Source organism: Herpailurus yagouaroundi, unplaced genomic scaffold (assembly GCF_014898765.1).
Source record: "Herpailurus yagouaroundi ecotype Mexico unplaced genomic scaffold, PumYag 100, whole genome shotgun sequence".
Lineage (NCBI taxonomy): Eukaryota > Metazoa > Chordata > Mammalia > Carnivora > Felidae > Herpailurus > Herpailurus yagouaroundi.
In genome coordinates, this window is record NW_024412391.1 from 48,531,718 (window position 1) to 48,549,629 (window position 17,912).

Consider the following 17,912-nt stretch of genomic DNA (forward strand, 5'->3'; position numbering starts at 1 on the left):
ACATATTATGGTTTCAATGAAGTTTAACAATAGCACACATTAAATTTCTTCTCCTAAAGATAGCTTATAGTATGTATTACTATATTCTTGCTGATATTTCAGAACTCTTATGTGCCTGTAACATAACTGCTCGATGTGGGTCAAATCACCATGAATCTTGTGATTCCAATGCTGTGAGAAAGGCCTAAGGGTGTTCTTAGATGTGTGAGTAGTATATTTACTTCTAAACAAAACTAACTTATTAGAACCATTTTAGACAAAAGAATTTATATGAGTGCCTTTAGCTGAAAGACAAAAATATCTTAACCAGTGGCAGTTAGTACATATTTAATGGCTTATTTACCCAGATGTTGGAGGGATAGGCAGAGGTGGTCACGGAGGTGAGGAACAGCCAAGACTTTGATGTGGAAGTCAGTTCTTTTCTTTTAAGAAAGAAAGGACAAAATAAAATGTGACTAATGATTCTCAGTATTTGTAATGTTTAATATGGAAAAGTTCATCTAGAAAGAAAAGAAGAGTTTTATGGTCTGACCTTTAAAAAAAATTTTTTTAATGTTTATTTTATTTTTGAGAGAAAGAGAGAGAGACAGAGTGTGAATGGGGGAAGGGCAGGAGGAAGGGAGACACAGAATCCCAAGCAGCCTCCAGGCCCTGAGCTGTCAGCACAGAGCCTGACGGAGGGCTTGAACCCACAAACCGTGAGATCACGACCTGAGCCTAAGTCGGCATTTAACCGACTGAGCCACCCAGGCGCCCCTATGGTTTGACCATTTTAAAACATTGTTTCAGTTTCTGCCTTTACATTTCAACCTTTTAAAATAGAATTATGTGTAAATGGCCATTAAAACATCTTAAGAGCATTAGGAGTTTGTGGACTATCTTAATTCTCCCGTGTGATTGTCAGTTCTGCCTTTAGAAAAGGAAATTGGCTGATCCCATATAGCTATTTGCTGTTTGTCAGGTGTTCACTAGAAAATAAAAACAAAATAAATTTCAGGTAGGCATAAAGGAACTCCAGCATACTGGCACATAGATGGAAAATGACTTTATAGGGGCATTTTTGGCAATTCAAGGCTAATAAAAAGGCCAAGTTCCTCTATCTGTCCATCTGTCCAGTGGATGTTCATGTGCATCCATTTCCCTTACCCCCAGTATGGACCATTTGGATTCACGCCTCAGAAGAGCAGAGTTCAGTGAAATCCTGTGCTGGGGATCAGCCTGCCTTGGGACGTAGGCCCCTTCTGATATTAACTTCAAACAACTTAGTAGTTTTTCACTAAGACTTACTTACCTCAGACTCGATGTCACCATTCTGCAAAAGAGAGTACAAGACCTGCCTCCTAGAAAGAATTTGAGGAGCACAGATCATGTGGTAAAGCTCATGGTACAGCCCCCAGTATGTGGTCAGTCGAGGGTGGTTGTTTCATTATGTTGAAACAGAATAGCTATCTTCTCTTCCCTACTTTTCCTCATTGCCCATCGAATGATGCTACCCTTGGCTTCCTGGGGCACACTAAGGAATAGGTGAGGTTCAAAGCAAATTCGGGGTTCTCTAGGGCTAAAACGTGTGCTGGATTGGGGGTGGGGGATGATGGGAGAGAGGGTGGAGGTTTGGTCAGACATTCCCATGAATGGGATATTCATCTGCTGCTAGTGGGCTGCCTTATGTAGTCCTTTTATGATGTCACTGATTAAATTCCAAACCCTGTGAAAGTTGAGGCCTTAAAACTGGGCCTTCTTCGTAGCAGCGAGCACAGTGCTCAACCCCAAGCCATAGGTGTTCACTCAACAGTTGTGACCAAACCTTCGTTGGTGACCGTGATGCACCAGTCTCCCTTTCACTGGAGTGAGAAAGAAAGCAGCCATGTGTTACTGAAAAGAGCTCCACTGGCTGGTCTGGAACCCAGAGCACACAGGTGTCCCTGCTGTCAGTCACTGGTTGAAATATTTGTCTTAGAAACATTTTTAAACATGGACTAAACCGTAAAGGAAATTTTAGAGTAAAGTAAATTTTCTTATATTAGACATTTTCAATTTATATAAGATCTTGTGCCAGATTGTTTAGAAAGAGGCTTAGTTATGTTTAATTGTGTTTAATTTCTTAAAGATCATAGTTTTGGAGGTGCCTGGGTGCTCAGTCAGTGAAGCGTCCGACTTCGGCTCAGGTCAGCTCTCGTGGTTTGTGGGTTCAAGCCCCGCATTAGGCTTTGTGCTGACAGCTCAGAGCCTGGAGCCTGCTTCAGATTCTGTGTCTCCCTCTCTCTGCCCCTCCCCTGCTCTCTCTCTCTCTCTCTCTCTCTCTCTCTCCTCTCTCTTTCTTGCTCTCTCTCTCGTATCTCTAGAGTTTTTGGTAAGCAGAAACAAAAAAATAAATAAAATTTTACTCCTCTGATTTCCAGAGTGGAAAAATTAACATCCAGAATGGTGATATATTTCAAGTTTGGGAAGAAAGCTGATAATAGAGATTCTTCTTGGTGCTTCGGAGATAAAAAAATCATACCTTGTCCTAAGTTGAGTCCAGTATTAGAGTTATTGCTTGAAATAACCAGACCCCAGACTTGTAATTTAAGATTTAATGTTTAAATTAGTGTTTTCTTTGTTTCATGAAATTTTGGAATGTTGAGTTGACAAGCACTTAGTAACCTAGATTGTATGTTTAAGAATGTATTGTGTGATGTTAATCATAGGAGATGGAGCACCTCCGACAGTTGACTATGTTAGACTGAGTGCATCTTGCAACTAGATATTAATTTTTGTTGGTAGATGCTGGCAGATAGGTATTGAAAGCTCCATGCCCATGGTACTTCCACGTTCTAATCTATACTGTTAAATAAAATGATACTTGGATTGATCATGAAGAAATTTTTCCTCCCGGCTTATTTGTGAGAGCAACTGCTGTTACTAATCAATGAGCTATAACTGCGAGAAGAGTCTTTGGGGGAAAACAGTGTGATAGATGGTATGAGGGCTGATTATCTGACTATCCCTAGTTCCTTTCAGTCTAAAGGACTAAAAGGGCATGCCCCTACTGTTTTCCAAGGGGCATCTCTCCCTGTGTCCCAGACGGGGACCATTTACACACCAAATCCAGTGACCTTTGAATGGTCAGGCTGATGAATCTCCCTCCAGCAACTTTTGACACTCACAAGTGCGCTCGCTTCCACTCGTCCTTTCTTTTTGGCTTCTATGACATTTATGTCTCCCTGTTCTCCTGTTTGTGTCTTTCTTCTCTTCCTCCTTCCTGAATTCTCTTAGCATTGCCCAAATGTGAACATCCATCCCAGCTCACCTCAAACCCCTGCTTACAACTCCCTCGCACTGGATCTGACATGACACTTAATGTCATCCCAGCCACTCTTTTCCTACCGTAGCTCTCATAATCATCCAGACCTCTTTAGTAAGCTCTGGTCTTTGATATTTTTACCCAGTATCTTCACTTTAAAGTAGCCATAGGGGCGCCTGGGTGGTTCAGTTGGTTGTGTGTTCGACTTCAGCTCAGGTCACCATCTCATGGTTTGTGAGTTCAAGCCCCACATCAGGCTCACTGCTGTCAGTGCTGAGCCAGCTTCGGATCTTCTGTCCCCCTCTCTGTGCCCCTCTCGGGTTCTTATGCACGTGTGCACCCTCTCTCTCCCTCAAAATTAAATAAACATTTAAAGTAGCCTTAGAGTACTCAAACTCAATGCATTTAAAGCAAACTTCCCTCTCCTTATTCTTCCTTTATCCAGTGTGACTGTCCTGACTGTCCTGATAGAGCAAGTGTAATCTCTATCTCTTGTCACTTCTCCTCTTGAAAATTTCCATTCACTTCCCCTTTTCAAGCCCCAGGTTTCTTATTCTAAGGCTCAAACACCCTCCAGGAATTGGCTCCAACCTACTTTCTAGCTTTATTTCTCAGTTAGGCCATGTGATCTCTTCCATTACTGTTTCACAACTATACCCCAGACCAAGACTTAGGAACCTGCCTGTCCACAGACAGCTAATATGAATAAGTGAAGCCAGTGAGGGCAGAACCATGATAAACTGGTACGCCCAGCATGAAAAAGACAACTCAGCTCTAAACCATGGTTGCTGTAGGACATGCAGACCTGGTGTTGCCAGATCTTCTGATTTTTAAATACTGTCACACAACAAAAAAACATCTTTAAGGGCTAGAGAAGGCCCAAAGACCATAAGATTGTGACTCAGCCACAGATCCACCCCCAGTCACTTCCATGCTTATGTTTATTTCACCTCTTTCTCCATACTTCTTACACGTGCAGAGGTCATCCCATATGCTACCTGTTTGGTAAAACCTTCCCTGGGATATTGGAGTCTCCTTCATCCCCTACAACATTTATGATTTGTGCTGCCAAGTTGAAATGTTACCTTATTTAAATTTACTTCCTGGGGATACATGTCTCAACTCCCTAACTCATTATAATGAGCATGAAACCGTGGGTCATTCTTATGTTTTCTTGTCTCTTACCCTCTAGTCCCTTCTTAACAAATGTCTTATATATAGTCAGTTCTCAATACTTGGTTTTTCTTGGTTGATGGGTGGTGTTTGGAGAACTGGGACAGGATCTAAATATTATTTTATGACAGTAAAGAACAGAGAGGACTTACTGAGTGCCTGATGTATTCAGGTTCTCTGCCAGATGCTTTAGATAAATTATTCTGTTTCATCCTGGCTGCAGTTCTGCTAGGTGTGGGTGTGATACCCAGTTTACAGCTGCCTTAACTAAGGCCCCGAGAGGTTAAGTACAATGCCTAAGGCCATACAGGTAAAAATTCAGCTCTCTGATTCCCTTTGTATTTTTCACACTGTTTTCTAAGCTCCCAGCAGGCTTAGCAGACACATGCATGCACAAGCCACAAATGGGTTATAATTATAATTGTGCCTGGACACTGAGAGCAGCTGAGGGCTGAACCAGTAGGAGCTCATGGGACCTGTCACCTCCCTTACCCCCACGGTGACCTGCAAACATGGCCCTTGGTGTGGAGAAGGTAGGCAAGCCCTGTGTTGATTAGTCCATGCTCCTTCTAGTGACGTTTGTAAAAGGCAGCATGTGCAATGTAATACAGTTAAGAACATAATTTTTGGTATACTCTTTCCTTAGGAAAGAATGATGGGATTCCAAAACCAAATTTTACAAGGTAAAATAGATTTCGTTACTTGAAGAGTGCCACCCAAGTTCTGTCTGGAGGAAGCTCCTGTCATTAAAGAGGTGACTTTTCAGACAGATTCGATATAGAAACAGCATTAAGTGAATAAACGTTTCTTGTGTGATCAATATTGAAAACTAAAATTAGAGCTCAAGATTTGGTGGTTTTAGAATAGTTAAGGAATACTCTGGTAGAACTGTAAAAGTATACAGGAATTGAGTGAGTTTAAAAGCTGTGGTAAACAGCTGCATTTGAGGTCATTAATATCGCTTTCAGAAATGGAAAATTCATTGAGAAAGAAGCATATTTTTAACAGCATAGCACTTTAACCTATGATTCAATCATGAACATTAATTTTTTTTTAACTTGTGCTTAATCAAATTACATGGTACATTTTGGCACTGCTTCTCAAAAAATAATGGCTAGTTGTAACATTCCAGGGCCAGAAATGAGACCTTTTATGTACAAAGTTTTTTTGGCTTCTTGAAATCAAGGTTAAAGTAGAACATATTTAAAGTGCCTTAAATTCCATTGCATCTGAAGTAGAAATACATGTGAAACAAAATTGCTAATAGTACTTAGGGAATATGGGTTAGTATAGAAATGTTGAATATTCACATTACCATACTTAGATTAAATAGCTATTAAAGACAGTTTTCTGTCAAAATTTTTATCATTTGCTTTCTTGGCAATTCACTTATACCCACCCCCCACCCCCAGAAAAAAACATTAAGCTTAGACCTTTTTGAGACATTTAGATCAGTTTCTCTTATTTGACTACATTTACATAACAGAACCCTATAAAAAGGATCTGTACCAAACTGATCACTAGTCCACGTGACACAAGTCTTAGGGTGCTCTAGAAACATTTATGTTTTACAGAAGTGAAAATTTTGAGTGCTTGATACACTTAAAATGAGAATGAGAAAATACTTTAATTTTTGCATAAAAGAAAAATACATTCATGGGGCACCTGGGTGGCTCAGTCAGTTAAGCAACCGACTTCGGCTCAGGTCATGATCTCGTGGTTCTGAGTTCCAGCCCCACATCAGGCTCTGTGCTGATGGCTCAGAGCCTGGAGCCTGCTTCGGATTCTGTATCTCTCTATCTCTCTGCCCCTCCCCCACTCACACTCTGTCTCTCTGTCTCTCTCTTAAAAATAAATAAACATTTAAAAAATTTAAAAGAAAAAAATAAATTCAAATAAGATCAAATAGAAACAGACAATTCTTGTCTTACACCTTAAAATGAAAATAGTAACAGATGATAAAGTCCCATATTAACATCATTATGGTGAATAATAGACATGAATATTAGAGACATTTCTATCAAAGCTTTAGATTTTGACCACACATTGATATATTTTATTTCAAGTGGACATAGTGCTTAAAACTGTAATAGTATTTGCTTTCCAGCAATAAGTATGATAAGTACATACATACTTATGATAAGTACATAACATGTTATCAGCATGTTTCTTTTATACTGCAAGAGTACTTCATATATTTAAAAAAGCCACAACATATATATTCTTTTATTTGGGGGGAGGGATGTTGTGTGGGGGGGTAGTATTCCAAAAAGGATGGCTGAATTTTTTTGTCAGTGATGAGTTAAGAATTTGGGATTTGGTTTAGTGATTGATTTAATGATTAGAATTTCAAAGGAAAGCTTTTTGTGTATTAATACCTAGGTATTCACAGAGTTGGAAAGCAAAATGAATATATCTTTTTATTCAGAATGTTAGTGTATATGGCAACTATGAAATTGTTTAAATGAGAGATATTTTTATACACAAAGGTGCTTTTCTGCCTAAGTCTTAAATTACTATTAATTAAGCATTATATAATATAATAGATAATTATAGTGTTTTAATGTCGATGCCAGTGGATTTGCTACTCTTTCTAAATGGCTATTGTTGGCTAATAGTCTTCAGGGGATCATTTATGTAGCCATTGTGGTTCTAAAAATATCCCTAAATGCCATGGGACAGCCGTTTTTGAAACATGGCTATTATAAAATGCATTTTTATTTGAAGTGTGTCCTTTTGATTATATCATTCATTTACTTTCATGTGCAGCAAAAGATACCAATGCTGAAAAAGAAGGGAAAGATCTTTACACATAAAAAAAAATTCATAACAATATGTTATATAGGGAAAGATGTGAATCAAGGGTATTGAGAATCTATTGTATTCATTACGATTTTTAGCTATTTAGTAGGATTTTAACCAGAGATGTTTTCATGTAGCCTCATTGTTTTTATTTTAATTAATATTTCTATGGCAAGGAGATAATTAGGTAATGCTGTTGAATATTAAATATAGCAGAAGCTTAGGGGAAAGCATTTCTGGGTCAAAGCCCTTAACAAAATATTGTCATGTGTGAGCTGATTAGTTGAATTGAATGCCAAATGGTTTTGCCACCATACAACCAGAATCTTAGAATCACTCAGTTCATTATCTAAAGCTGTTCCAGAATGGAATGATTGGTTATTTCAAAGTTTAATGGCATTCATTCTAATTTCAGTTGCTAATGGAGTAAATTTTGATTAGAGAATAGTTCCAGCCTCTTTAAATTAGCTAAGTGTAAGAACATCCCAGAGAGACTGAACCTGCATTTTGAATGCTGAGTGTATGAGGTTCTCAGGGCCTCACCCAGTGCTTTCTGTATATTGTTGGCTCTGATCTATAAGGGCCCACAGAGAACCCTAAAATAGATTCTAGGCTACTCTGTGATTCTTGCTGCCTGTATCTAACATTGTATGCAAAAAAGACTCCCATTTCTAATTAGACCAGAGACATTGAGGATTTTCATCAACTACATTTAGTACAAAGCAGTGTTAGACTTTGGGAACATCCCTGTTCAATAGTGTCCCAGAGTGATACGATAGTTCTCAAGTTGTATTTCAAAATATCCTAGGGTTCAGACATTACGCCATTAAACTATTTTATGTTTGTTTATTTTTTTTTATATAAAATTTTTTTCAACGTTTATTTATTTTTGGGATAGAGAGAGACAGAGCATGAACGGGGGAGGGGCAGAGATAGAGGGAGACACAGAATCGGAAACAGGCTCCAGGCTCTGAGCCATCAGCCCAGAGCCTGACGCGGGGCTCGAACTCACGGACCGCGAGATCGTGACCTGGCTGAAGTCGGACGCTTAACCGACTGTGCCACCCAGGCGCCCCTAAGTTTGTTTATTTTTAAGAGAGAGAGCACAAGCAGGGGAAAGGCCAAGAGAGAGGGAGAGAATCCCAAGCAGACACCATATTGTCCGTACAAAGCCAGACACAGGGCTCAAACTCACAAACCATGAGATCATGACCTGAGCTTGAAATCAAGAGTCAGACACTTAACTGACTAAGCCACCCAGACGCCCCTATTGAAACTATTTTAAAAACTGTGATGAAGGACGCAGAGTTTCAAAAGTATATTTCAAACTTTCCATTAGGGTAACCAAGCAATGAACTTATGCTGCCGGATTAACTAGTTTTGGGGCAGGTCTTAGAGTAAACCTTCTCCTGCCTTTGTTGTGCACGCGTAGATGCACATGTAGAGATGGAATCTCTTCTGTGAATTTGGAAATTACATTGAAAGTCAGAGTTTGTCAGTGACTTTTGTAAGCAGGCGCTCTAGTGGAGAGCTCCTGGCTCTTCTGTGAATATAGGATGTGTGTGTGCGCTCACACTAAATCGTCCAACCAGCCACATTGCCACAGTTGCCTGTAAAGCTCTATACTGGGCTGTTCTTTCCTCTTACACACTTACAGTGTATAGATCTTAATTTAGGCCTACTGAGGCCCAGACACATCTGTTTGAGAACTTACTTTTACAAGAAATAGTAAGTTGGAACAGTGACTGTTAACATACTGCAGTGTGATACAACATTATAAGTGTAGGCTTATTTTACTGTATAGGCGCCATTTGTCAAACTCATTTTTTAATAAAGAATAGTGTTACTTAGTATAAATAAATAAATATCTTTGAAAAAAACCTTTCTTAATACTTTTCCTTAACATCTATGGTTCATTTCACTTAAGGGCATTTTGCAATTAGAAAGCAAGCTTGTTTTTTTTTTTTTTTTTTTAAACATTACCATTTGCCACTTATTTGTGTAAATCAGGATTATCTTGATGTTCTGCAACCAAACAAAACAGAATTAGTGAAGCAGGGACAACTGATATAAGACTGTAGATGTCATTTACTACCTCTTTATAGCAGAGTTTTGTGTTCGTAAACTTTGTTGTTTCACATGGATCAACTTTTACAGTAAATGTTATTGGTTATTTATAAAAATTCTGGAATTTTTCCAGTCTCCAACATAGAGCTATAGGGCTCTATACTGGGCAATTCTTTCTACTTACATACTTAGAGTAGCAGTTAGAGAGGTTAAATGCTATTGAGTATACAGGCTCATTAGTCTCACAACTTAATGCTATTTCAATTATCTAGAAATTTGATGGCCAGAATGTAACGGGCATGAAAATGAAATCATATAGTAAAATGAATTTTAAGTTAAGGAGAGTGGATAAAGACTGTTATGGCCAGAGCCCTACTTTGCATTCTACATGTAATCTTTTTTCTATCAATTTGGAACTGATATTGGGGAATGAGAGTTTGCCTGTTTAGGTATTCCATATGACATGTAAGCTGCACTTTTCTTAGAACACTCATGGCCAAGAGGCAAGAGAGAAAAACAAATCAAACTTGTTTTTGTTGGTTGAGGAGGTAGGAAAGGGATTGGGAAGGAGCATATTGTGATACATTATACCTGTTCCCCATTTTTAGTGAGACTTAGCTCTGTCTCTCTCTCCATAGCAGTAACAACATCACCTGCCACTTTCCCAACTTCTTACAGATGCCTTTGAAAGAGAAAGGTGAATGGTCTTGGAACCTGATCTGTGTTCTTTAAGTTTATTATCCTACTTTATTATCCATTGTTCTTGCCCTAGACTTAGGTAATAGAAAACCTTAATTTATTAAAACATGCAGGCTTTATTTCCTGTAGGATTGGAGTATATACCCCAAAAATATTGTAAAATTTATTTTTCAGAAGACTTTGTTATGTATTGGTTTTCCATAACGTCTTTACCCACAGAAGTAAATGATGTTTTAGGGAGTAAAAAAAAGATGACAAAAGTATGTTTAGAGAGCCTTGCAAAAAAAAAAAAATTACTTCATAGCTTGAGGTATTCTGTGTAAGGAGTTTAAAAAATCTTAACTTGAATAAATGATGTATTTTGTGGCTAAAATTCTCCTATCCTAACCCCTCCCACACCCACCACCATGTATCATGTTTCTGCCACACACTGTTTTAGAGGCTGGAGAAGCAGTTGTCCCTCTTACCACTGGTTCCTTACCTTGTGTTTGTTTTTCTTGCTTCGCAGAGACCCTCCTTGATGACTTCCTTCTCACGTACACGGTCTTCATGACAACTGATGACCTGTGCCAGGCGCTACTAAGGCAATATCCTTCATTAACTTCAGGATGCTGCGTCGGCTTCCCTTCAGACCGATGTCTCGCATTAGTAATTAACTGCCTTTCCTAATTTCCTCAGCCCCTCTGTAGAGTGTGGATATGTTAAATATTAATGTAATGATATCCAAGGTAAAAGACGACACGAGACAGAATTGACAGGGGAAGCTGGAAAGCAGGGCTGCTGTTTTCACCTTCTAGGTCATGGGTAAATTGTACTGTTTGTATTATGTTTTCTTCCAACATAGGTCGCAAGACTTTAGAGAACTGGAGGTAACTTTAGCATAGTGGGTGTACCCCAGAGTCAAGAGGCTGAGTGGATTGGCAGTAAGTGAACTTGTGAGTTCGTGCCAGAGGTTCGTGCCAGTGGTTAGTGCCAGAGGACTTGTGCAGGAGAACGTACACACATGATGGCACGGTTCTCCACAAGTCCGGGATCAGACCAGCTGTCCCCCATGTGGGAGGTCTAAACTACGCCCTGGAATCAACTGCCGTCTCTTCAGAGCTTTGTGAAGACATGTGCTGTTAGAATGATGGATGGGATTAGAAGGTTAATGACCAGTTAAGGAAGCTTTATGATTTGATGCATTAACTAGGAGGGATGCAACAGAGGAAAGGCCAAAAAGCCAAGCCAAGTAAATTTACTCAAGAGTTTCCACACAGGCCTCTTGACTCACAATGTTCAAGGAAGGTGCTTCAGAAGCATTTAAGAAGCCTAGTAACTGTCAGATTTTTACCAAACTAAACTGAAGATTCCACTTGAGCTCATGTGAACATTTTCGGAAAGACAGATTTTGTGTGTGTGTGTGTGTGTGTGTGTGTGTGTGTGTGTGTGTATACACCTAGGTTTTATTGAGCCCTCAATGGTAATGGTCTTGGCAATATTCTTTTCCTGTTAAATAATTGTTCTATTTCTCCCCTACTTTACAGCCTTTTCCTGCTTAAGAGAATACCTTCAAACTCCATAAAGGGCATAATTGAAATAAAATCTCTCTTAATGATACGTTAACTAGAAATGGTGATTCGTTTTTAGTGCTTTGCTATCATAAGAGCACACAAAGCTACAGATCTTGTGAAACTTTATAGAACTAGTTCGTAAAACTGATCTTGAAAAATTAGCAGTTTTGAATTTGGAAAATGTCTAAACCAGATTTCTTCCACAGCTCTCAAGTGGGTGTTACTAAGAAATTCTGTAATAATTTCAGAATTACACTTTAAAAGTGTTTCGGGGCGCCTGGGTGGCGCAGTCAGTTAAGCATCCGACTTCAGCCAGGTCACGATCTCGCGGTCCGTGAGTTCGAGCCCCGCGCCAGGCTCTGGGCTGATGGCTCAGAGCCTGGAGCCTGTTTCTGATTCTGTGTCTCCCTCTCTCTCTGCCCCTCCCCCGTTCATGCTCTGTCTCTCTCTATCCCAAAAATAAACAAACGTTGAAAAAAAATTAAAAAAAAAAAAGTGTTTTAGGGTCACCTGGGTGGCTCAGTCAGTTGAGCATCTGACTTCAGCCCAGGTCATGATCTCATGGTTCATGAGTTCGAGCCCCACATCAGGCTCACAGCTGTTTAGCGCACAGCTTTGGGTTCTCTGTCCTCCTCTCTCTGCCCCTTCCCTGCTTGCCCTCTTTCAAAAATAAATAAACATTAAAAAAATTATTAAAAGTGTTTTAGGAAAATATCAATGAGCTAGTTTCTTTTACATTTTAATGCTAACATTTTCCCAAAAGTATTACCATCTATTAAACAACATAGTTTGTTTTATAGCAAATAAATGCCTTCAAATCATTGTTTTTAAATATGATCCTAATATAATTTGTGATTGTTACTAAGTAATATAATGCATCATAAAATTTCTCTGAAGAATCTCTAAAACTTTACCATAAGCATGTTTTGAGTCTTTGACAGAATTTTTTTGAGAGAGAGAGAGACTGTGTGCACCAGGGAGTGGCAGAAGGAGAGGGAAAGAGAATCTTAAGCAGGCTCCATACTCAGCGAGGAGCCCGATGCAGGGATCGATCTCACGACCATGAGATCATGACCTGAGCCCAAATCAAGAGTCGGACACGTGACCAGCTGAGCTACCCAGAGGTCACTAAGACATTGTATATGAAACTTTAATTCAGATTCTTAGCAGTCTTATTACTAATTATCAAAACTTATGAAATCCATAATATTTTTAAGTCAGGAGTATTCCTACATGACTATTTCAATATACTTGCAGACTCTGCTTTTTGTGAAATAATACGAACCACAAACAAAAGTATGGCATCCATATTTAATTTAAGAGATTTTTTGGTACACCTTAGTGAAGAATACCTTATATATCCTCCTATCACCTTCTAAGAGTGGTCTGAATTATTTTTTGTTTGCCCCCCATGTTTTTTGACTATTATTTACAGATTAGAGCCATTTATACTGTTTTTGGATATCTTAGATGGGTACTTTTACAGTGATAAAATTTTATACTTTTCAGGTTTTATCATCATCAAGAGCATTATGTGAGCTCACAGGTTTAGTCTAGCTAATGGTCAGTGCATTACACTGAAAGTAAATCTTATCCAGTACCTTCCCACTATTCGCCTCCTCCAGCTACATTTATAAATCAATATAATCTAGCATGGGAAAAATGTGTAAGAGTAATATACCCTGATACAGAAAACAGAATAATCCAAATGTTAAATTTAATCAGTAAACATTTTTAAAAATATATCTTGGGGCATCTGGGTGGCTCAGTCAGTTAAGTGTCTGACTTGGGGTTAGGTCATGATCTTATGATTTGTGGGTTCGAGTCCTGTTTCAGGCTCTCTGCTGTCCTAGTAGAGCCTGCTTCAGCTCCTCTGTCACCTCTCTCTCTGCCTTTCCCCTGCTTGTTCTCTTTCTGTGAAAAATAAATAAGCATTAAAAAAAAATCTATCTAGGGGTGCCTGGGTGGCGCAGTCGGTTAAGCGTCCGACTTCAGCCAGGTCACGATCTCGCGGTCCGTGAGTTCGAGCCCCGCGTCAGGCTCTGGGCTGATGGCTCAGAGCCTGGAGCCTGTTTCCGATTCTGTGTCTCCCTCTCTCTCTGCCCCTCCCCCGTTCATGCTCTGTCTCTCTCTGTCCCAAAAATAAATAAAAACGTTGGAAAAAAAAATTTAAAAAAAAAATCTATCTATGTCTATATCTAGACAGATATAGATAGATATAGATACAGATATATCTTGCAGAAAGAACAAGATCAAGCAGATAAGTGGTAGTAACTGTGAATGGAGAGGAGCAGCTGAACTGTCAGTCCCTGAACTTGCTTTGTCCTCCAAGTCCATAATTGTAGAACATATATGCAGTGGTACTAAAAAGCTCATCTCTCGACTACACATGCTGACCTAAAAGAAAGAAGCTGTTAGTACTTCCTAATTTTCTAGGTTTTCTTTATATTAGTCAGGCCATGATAGTCACAATAAAAGAAGAACCTGATATCTGTACAAGTGAAAATAATGAAGGATATAAATCTTTATATTTTGCCTTTTTAGAGAAAAACCAGGAAAAAAATAGAAGCTTTAACAGGTTGTGTGTTTGCCTGAGTTTATTTCACAGATAGAAATAAAAAAAAAAAAAATCAAATGTCCTTAATGTGTTTTTGCAGACTTGGGAGACAGTGACTGAAATATGTTTTAAAATATTTACAAAGGCTGAAATAGATATTTCTATTTTGCAATTATGTATCAGCATTAAAGAGTGTAGATTCCTGTCCAGCAACCCCAAAGCCTATCTGTCCTTGGAATCATAGCGTTTCCTATTCTGATTTAACTTTCCATTGTATTCAAGATAGTCATAAATGACCATTTGGAGAACAAAAACACTAGATTGGTTTGGAAAATGCGAAGCTTCTGTCTCATTCCTGTGGCTTAAACACGTTGCTTTTGAGGTTGTTCTTTTTATACAATTTTAACAGCATAGTTAACACATGGTCGGTCACTGTATACAAATTAGGAAATATTTATGAGTATAATAAAAATTAAGGTACTCTGCTATCTCATTACCTTGAGAAGCCACTGTTAACTTTCAATATATATTATTCCAGGTAATGAAAATTTTCATATAAATAAGCATAGTTAACATAAATGGATCATCCCATCATATTTTCTCACTTGCTTTCATACTCAACAATACATGGTATGTTTTTTGTTTTTTAATTTTTTTTAATTTATTTTGAGAGAGACACAGAGCAAGTGGGGGAGGGGCAGAGAGAGAAGGAGAGAGAGAATCCCAACCAGGCTTTACACTGTCAGTGCAGAACCTGATGCCAGGTTTGGACTCACGAACAGTGAGATCATGACCTGAGCTGAAACCGAGTCGGACGCTTAACTGACTGAGCCACCCAAGCGCCCAACAATACATTGTGAACATCCACTGTCAGTAAATGCACTATAAGGTCATCAGTTTTATGGCTGTAGAATAGCCTATTAATGCATATGTGATAATTTAGTTAACTATCCACAGTGTTTAAAGCATTTACTTTGTTCCTGTTGTACTTTTTTTCATTCCAGTGAAAATGAAAATCAGCAGTCCTTTTTAATTGTGTCTGCACTTTTATCCAGTCCCTTTTTTCCAAGAAAATTCCTGGGGTTGGGCATTTAAATCATATCACATATTATGCTCCAGAACTTTGTGCTCATTTGGGACTACTTGAGAAGTAACTGGTTTTATAAATTGTGGATTTCTGAAGATCAGAGGATACCTGGCCTAGTTCTGATCCAACTTTTATGGCGAGTGTCTACCTATGTAGTGACACCAGATCTCTTGGAGCCACCCTTGAAATTCATTGGTCTCTCTCTCTCTCTCTCTCTCTGCCCCAACCCACTCGCATTCTGTTTTTGTCTCTCTCAAAAATAAATAAATATTAAAAAAAAATTTTTTTTTATAAAGGGGGCACCTGGGTGGCTCAGTCGATTGAGCGTCCAACTTCGGCTCAGGTCATGATCTCACAGTTCGTGAGTTCGAGCCCCGCATCGGGCTCTGTGCTGACAGCTCAGAGCCTGGAGCCTGCTTCAGATTCTGTGTCTCCCTCTCTCTCTGCCCCTAACCCACTCGCATTCTGTCTCTGTCTCTCTCAAAAATAAATAAACATTAAAAAATTTTAAATAAAAAAAAAAGAAATTCATTGGTCTCTTAGAATCTCTTCATGGTGACATTGACCCATGCTGCTGTATGGAACTGTGTCAGCATCTATCAGTGCAAATCATCTAATTAACCTTCACGACCTGCCACCAAGTGCATAGAAATCATTTCCTGGGTTTACTTACTTTAGCTCTTTCCAGTGCATAACTTTTGCTCTTCCTACACATATACTTTTCCTCCGGCATGCTTAGATACTTGTAGATTCTTTGGAAAACGATTTAGCATATTTTGAGAAAACAGTAGATAGATCTCTTTATATTTTTACTTCCAAGAACGCAATATTCTTTCTTAACCATTTGCACCTATTCTGCTAAGAAGTATCAAGGCAAAGAAGAAAACTCAGATGTTCCTTGTCGGAAACGTAAGGTCTTACATCTCGTGTCCCAGTGGATTGCTCTGTACAAAGACTGGTTACATGAAGACGAACATTCCAAAATGTTCTTAAAGGTAATCTGGTGACTTCCAGATATTATCTGATGCCAAATGACTGATTTTATTTTCATTTATGCATTTCAAAAAATCTCATTTGTAGATTGTAGTCATTCAACTTTTATGTAATGTTCAAGCTGTGACTCAAAATATTAATGTCTTGATTTTTGAGGCCTGATATTTTGCACATAGAAATTTTTTTGATGGTGAAGAATTCATTATGAAAAAATGGAAAGGGCTAGTTTTACATTCACTCATTTAAGTTTATTTTATATGATTCATGGGAATTTTGATTCCAGATGAAATAATTAAGGTAGGTAAAATAAAACATACTTGAAAACTTGACCGTATTAATACGTTGAGATTTACTCTAAGTTTGAACTAACCAGTCCTATCGCTTCTCGGCCTTTTGGCTAAGATCAAGCGTGAACTAACCAGTCCCACATATACAATATTTGGTAAGAAAAATGATTTATCATTTAAAAACTCTATTGACAATATATGCATTATGAAAGTTTTTCAGACCATGATGTATTTTGAGAATTTTATGCACTAATAATTTGCAAAATGGGTACTAACCTAGACTTACATTTGGAATTAGATAAATGTATATATTTTTCTAATTGTTCATAGGCTGCCATATCTTTTCCACACAGATGATTCTCTGGAGACAATATGTAGACCATTGGATTCCTTGGCCACCAAAGCCATATTAGCTGTACAGGCTAACACAGAGAAGGAGTAGAATGGAAATTTGAGCAGGGAGCAGGTCTATTTCAGACAAGTGTTCAAACTGATTTTGCCTCTCATGAAGGAAATCACTTTGATTTCAAAATTCAGATGTCATTTAGACATCCACTTAAAAATTGGTTTAACCAACTCTTTGCCTAAACTAATGTTATTTTCAAAACAACTAGGTAATAGAATTTAATCGATTTTTTTCCCTCCTAAATGACGATGTGGATATTATTTTTTTTAATATAGAATAGGCACGGAACTCTTGAGTAGCCTTCCAGAGACCTGTAAGTTTCCAGCATTGATTACTTAAAGCCCCTGAAAGCTGTGAGGGAGCCACACAATTGAGTGAGGGGCTAGGAGGTAGAATCCCACGTAGCATCTCACAGATGTCTGGTTTAACCCCCTGTATAACCCTGCTTTCCACCTGTTCCCTCAGCAGGGTAACCATGGTCTCAGTCTTAATCCTTACAGAATAGGCATTTCAGCTGCCACTTTTCTTCCTCCCCCCCCCCCCCAGACCATATACAGGAATGTACTGGATGATGTGTATGAATATCCAATACTTGAAAAAGAACTGAAAGAATTTCAAAAGATACTTGGAATGCACCGTCGTCAGTGAGTATTTAATTTTCTGTATTGCCATTAATAAAAGAAAGCAGCAAGTGTGATCAAATTTGAATGTTTTAGAAATTTTTTTAAACATTTATTTATTTTTGAGAGACACAGACAGAGAACGAGAAGGGGAGGGGCAGAGAGGGAGGCAGACACAGAATCCGAAGCAGGCTCCAGGCTCTGGGCTGTCAGCACAGAGCCCGATGCGGGGCTCAAACCCACGAACCATGAGATCATGACCTGAGCCGAAGTCAGATGCTTAACCAGCTGAGCCACCCAGGCACCCTGGATGTCTTATAAAGGTCATCTTGAGGGATGCCTGGGTGGCTCAGTCGCTTAAGCATCCGACTTCGGCTCAGGTCAT

The 17,912-nt window shown here is 38.8% G+C and overlaps 1 protein-coding gene across 1 annotated transcript in view; it reads left to right on the top strand.

The window, feature by feature from the left end:
• Positions 1–17,912, top strand: part of RAPGEF5 (Rap guanine nucleotide exchange factor 5) — a 232,144-nt gene that overhangs the window by 167,444 nt on the left and 46,788 nt on the right. Inside the window, exons 13-15 of the mRNA XM_040472454.1 lie at positions 10,533–10,611; positions 16,072–16,216; positions 17,454–17,551. Of these exons, the coding sequence (XP_040328388.1) occupies positions 10,533–10,611; positions 16,072–16,216; positions 17,454–17,551 (322 nt within the window). The remainder of the gene's footprint in view (positions 1–10,532; positions 10,612–16,071; positions 16,217–17,453; positions 17,552–17,912) is intronic.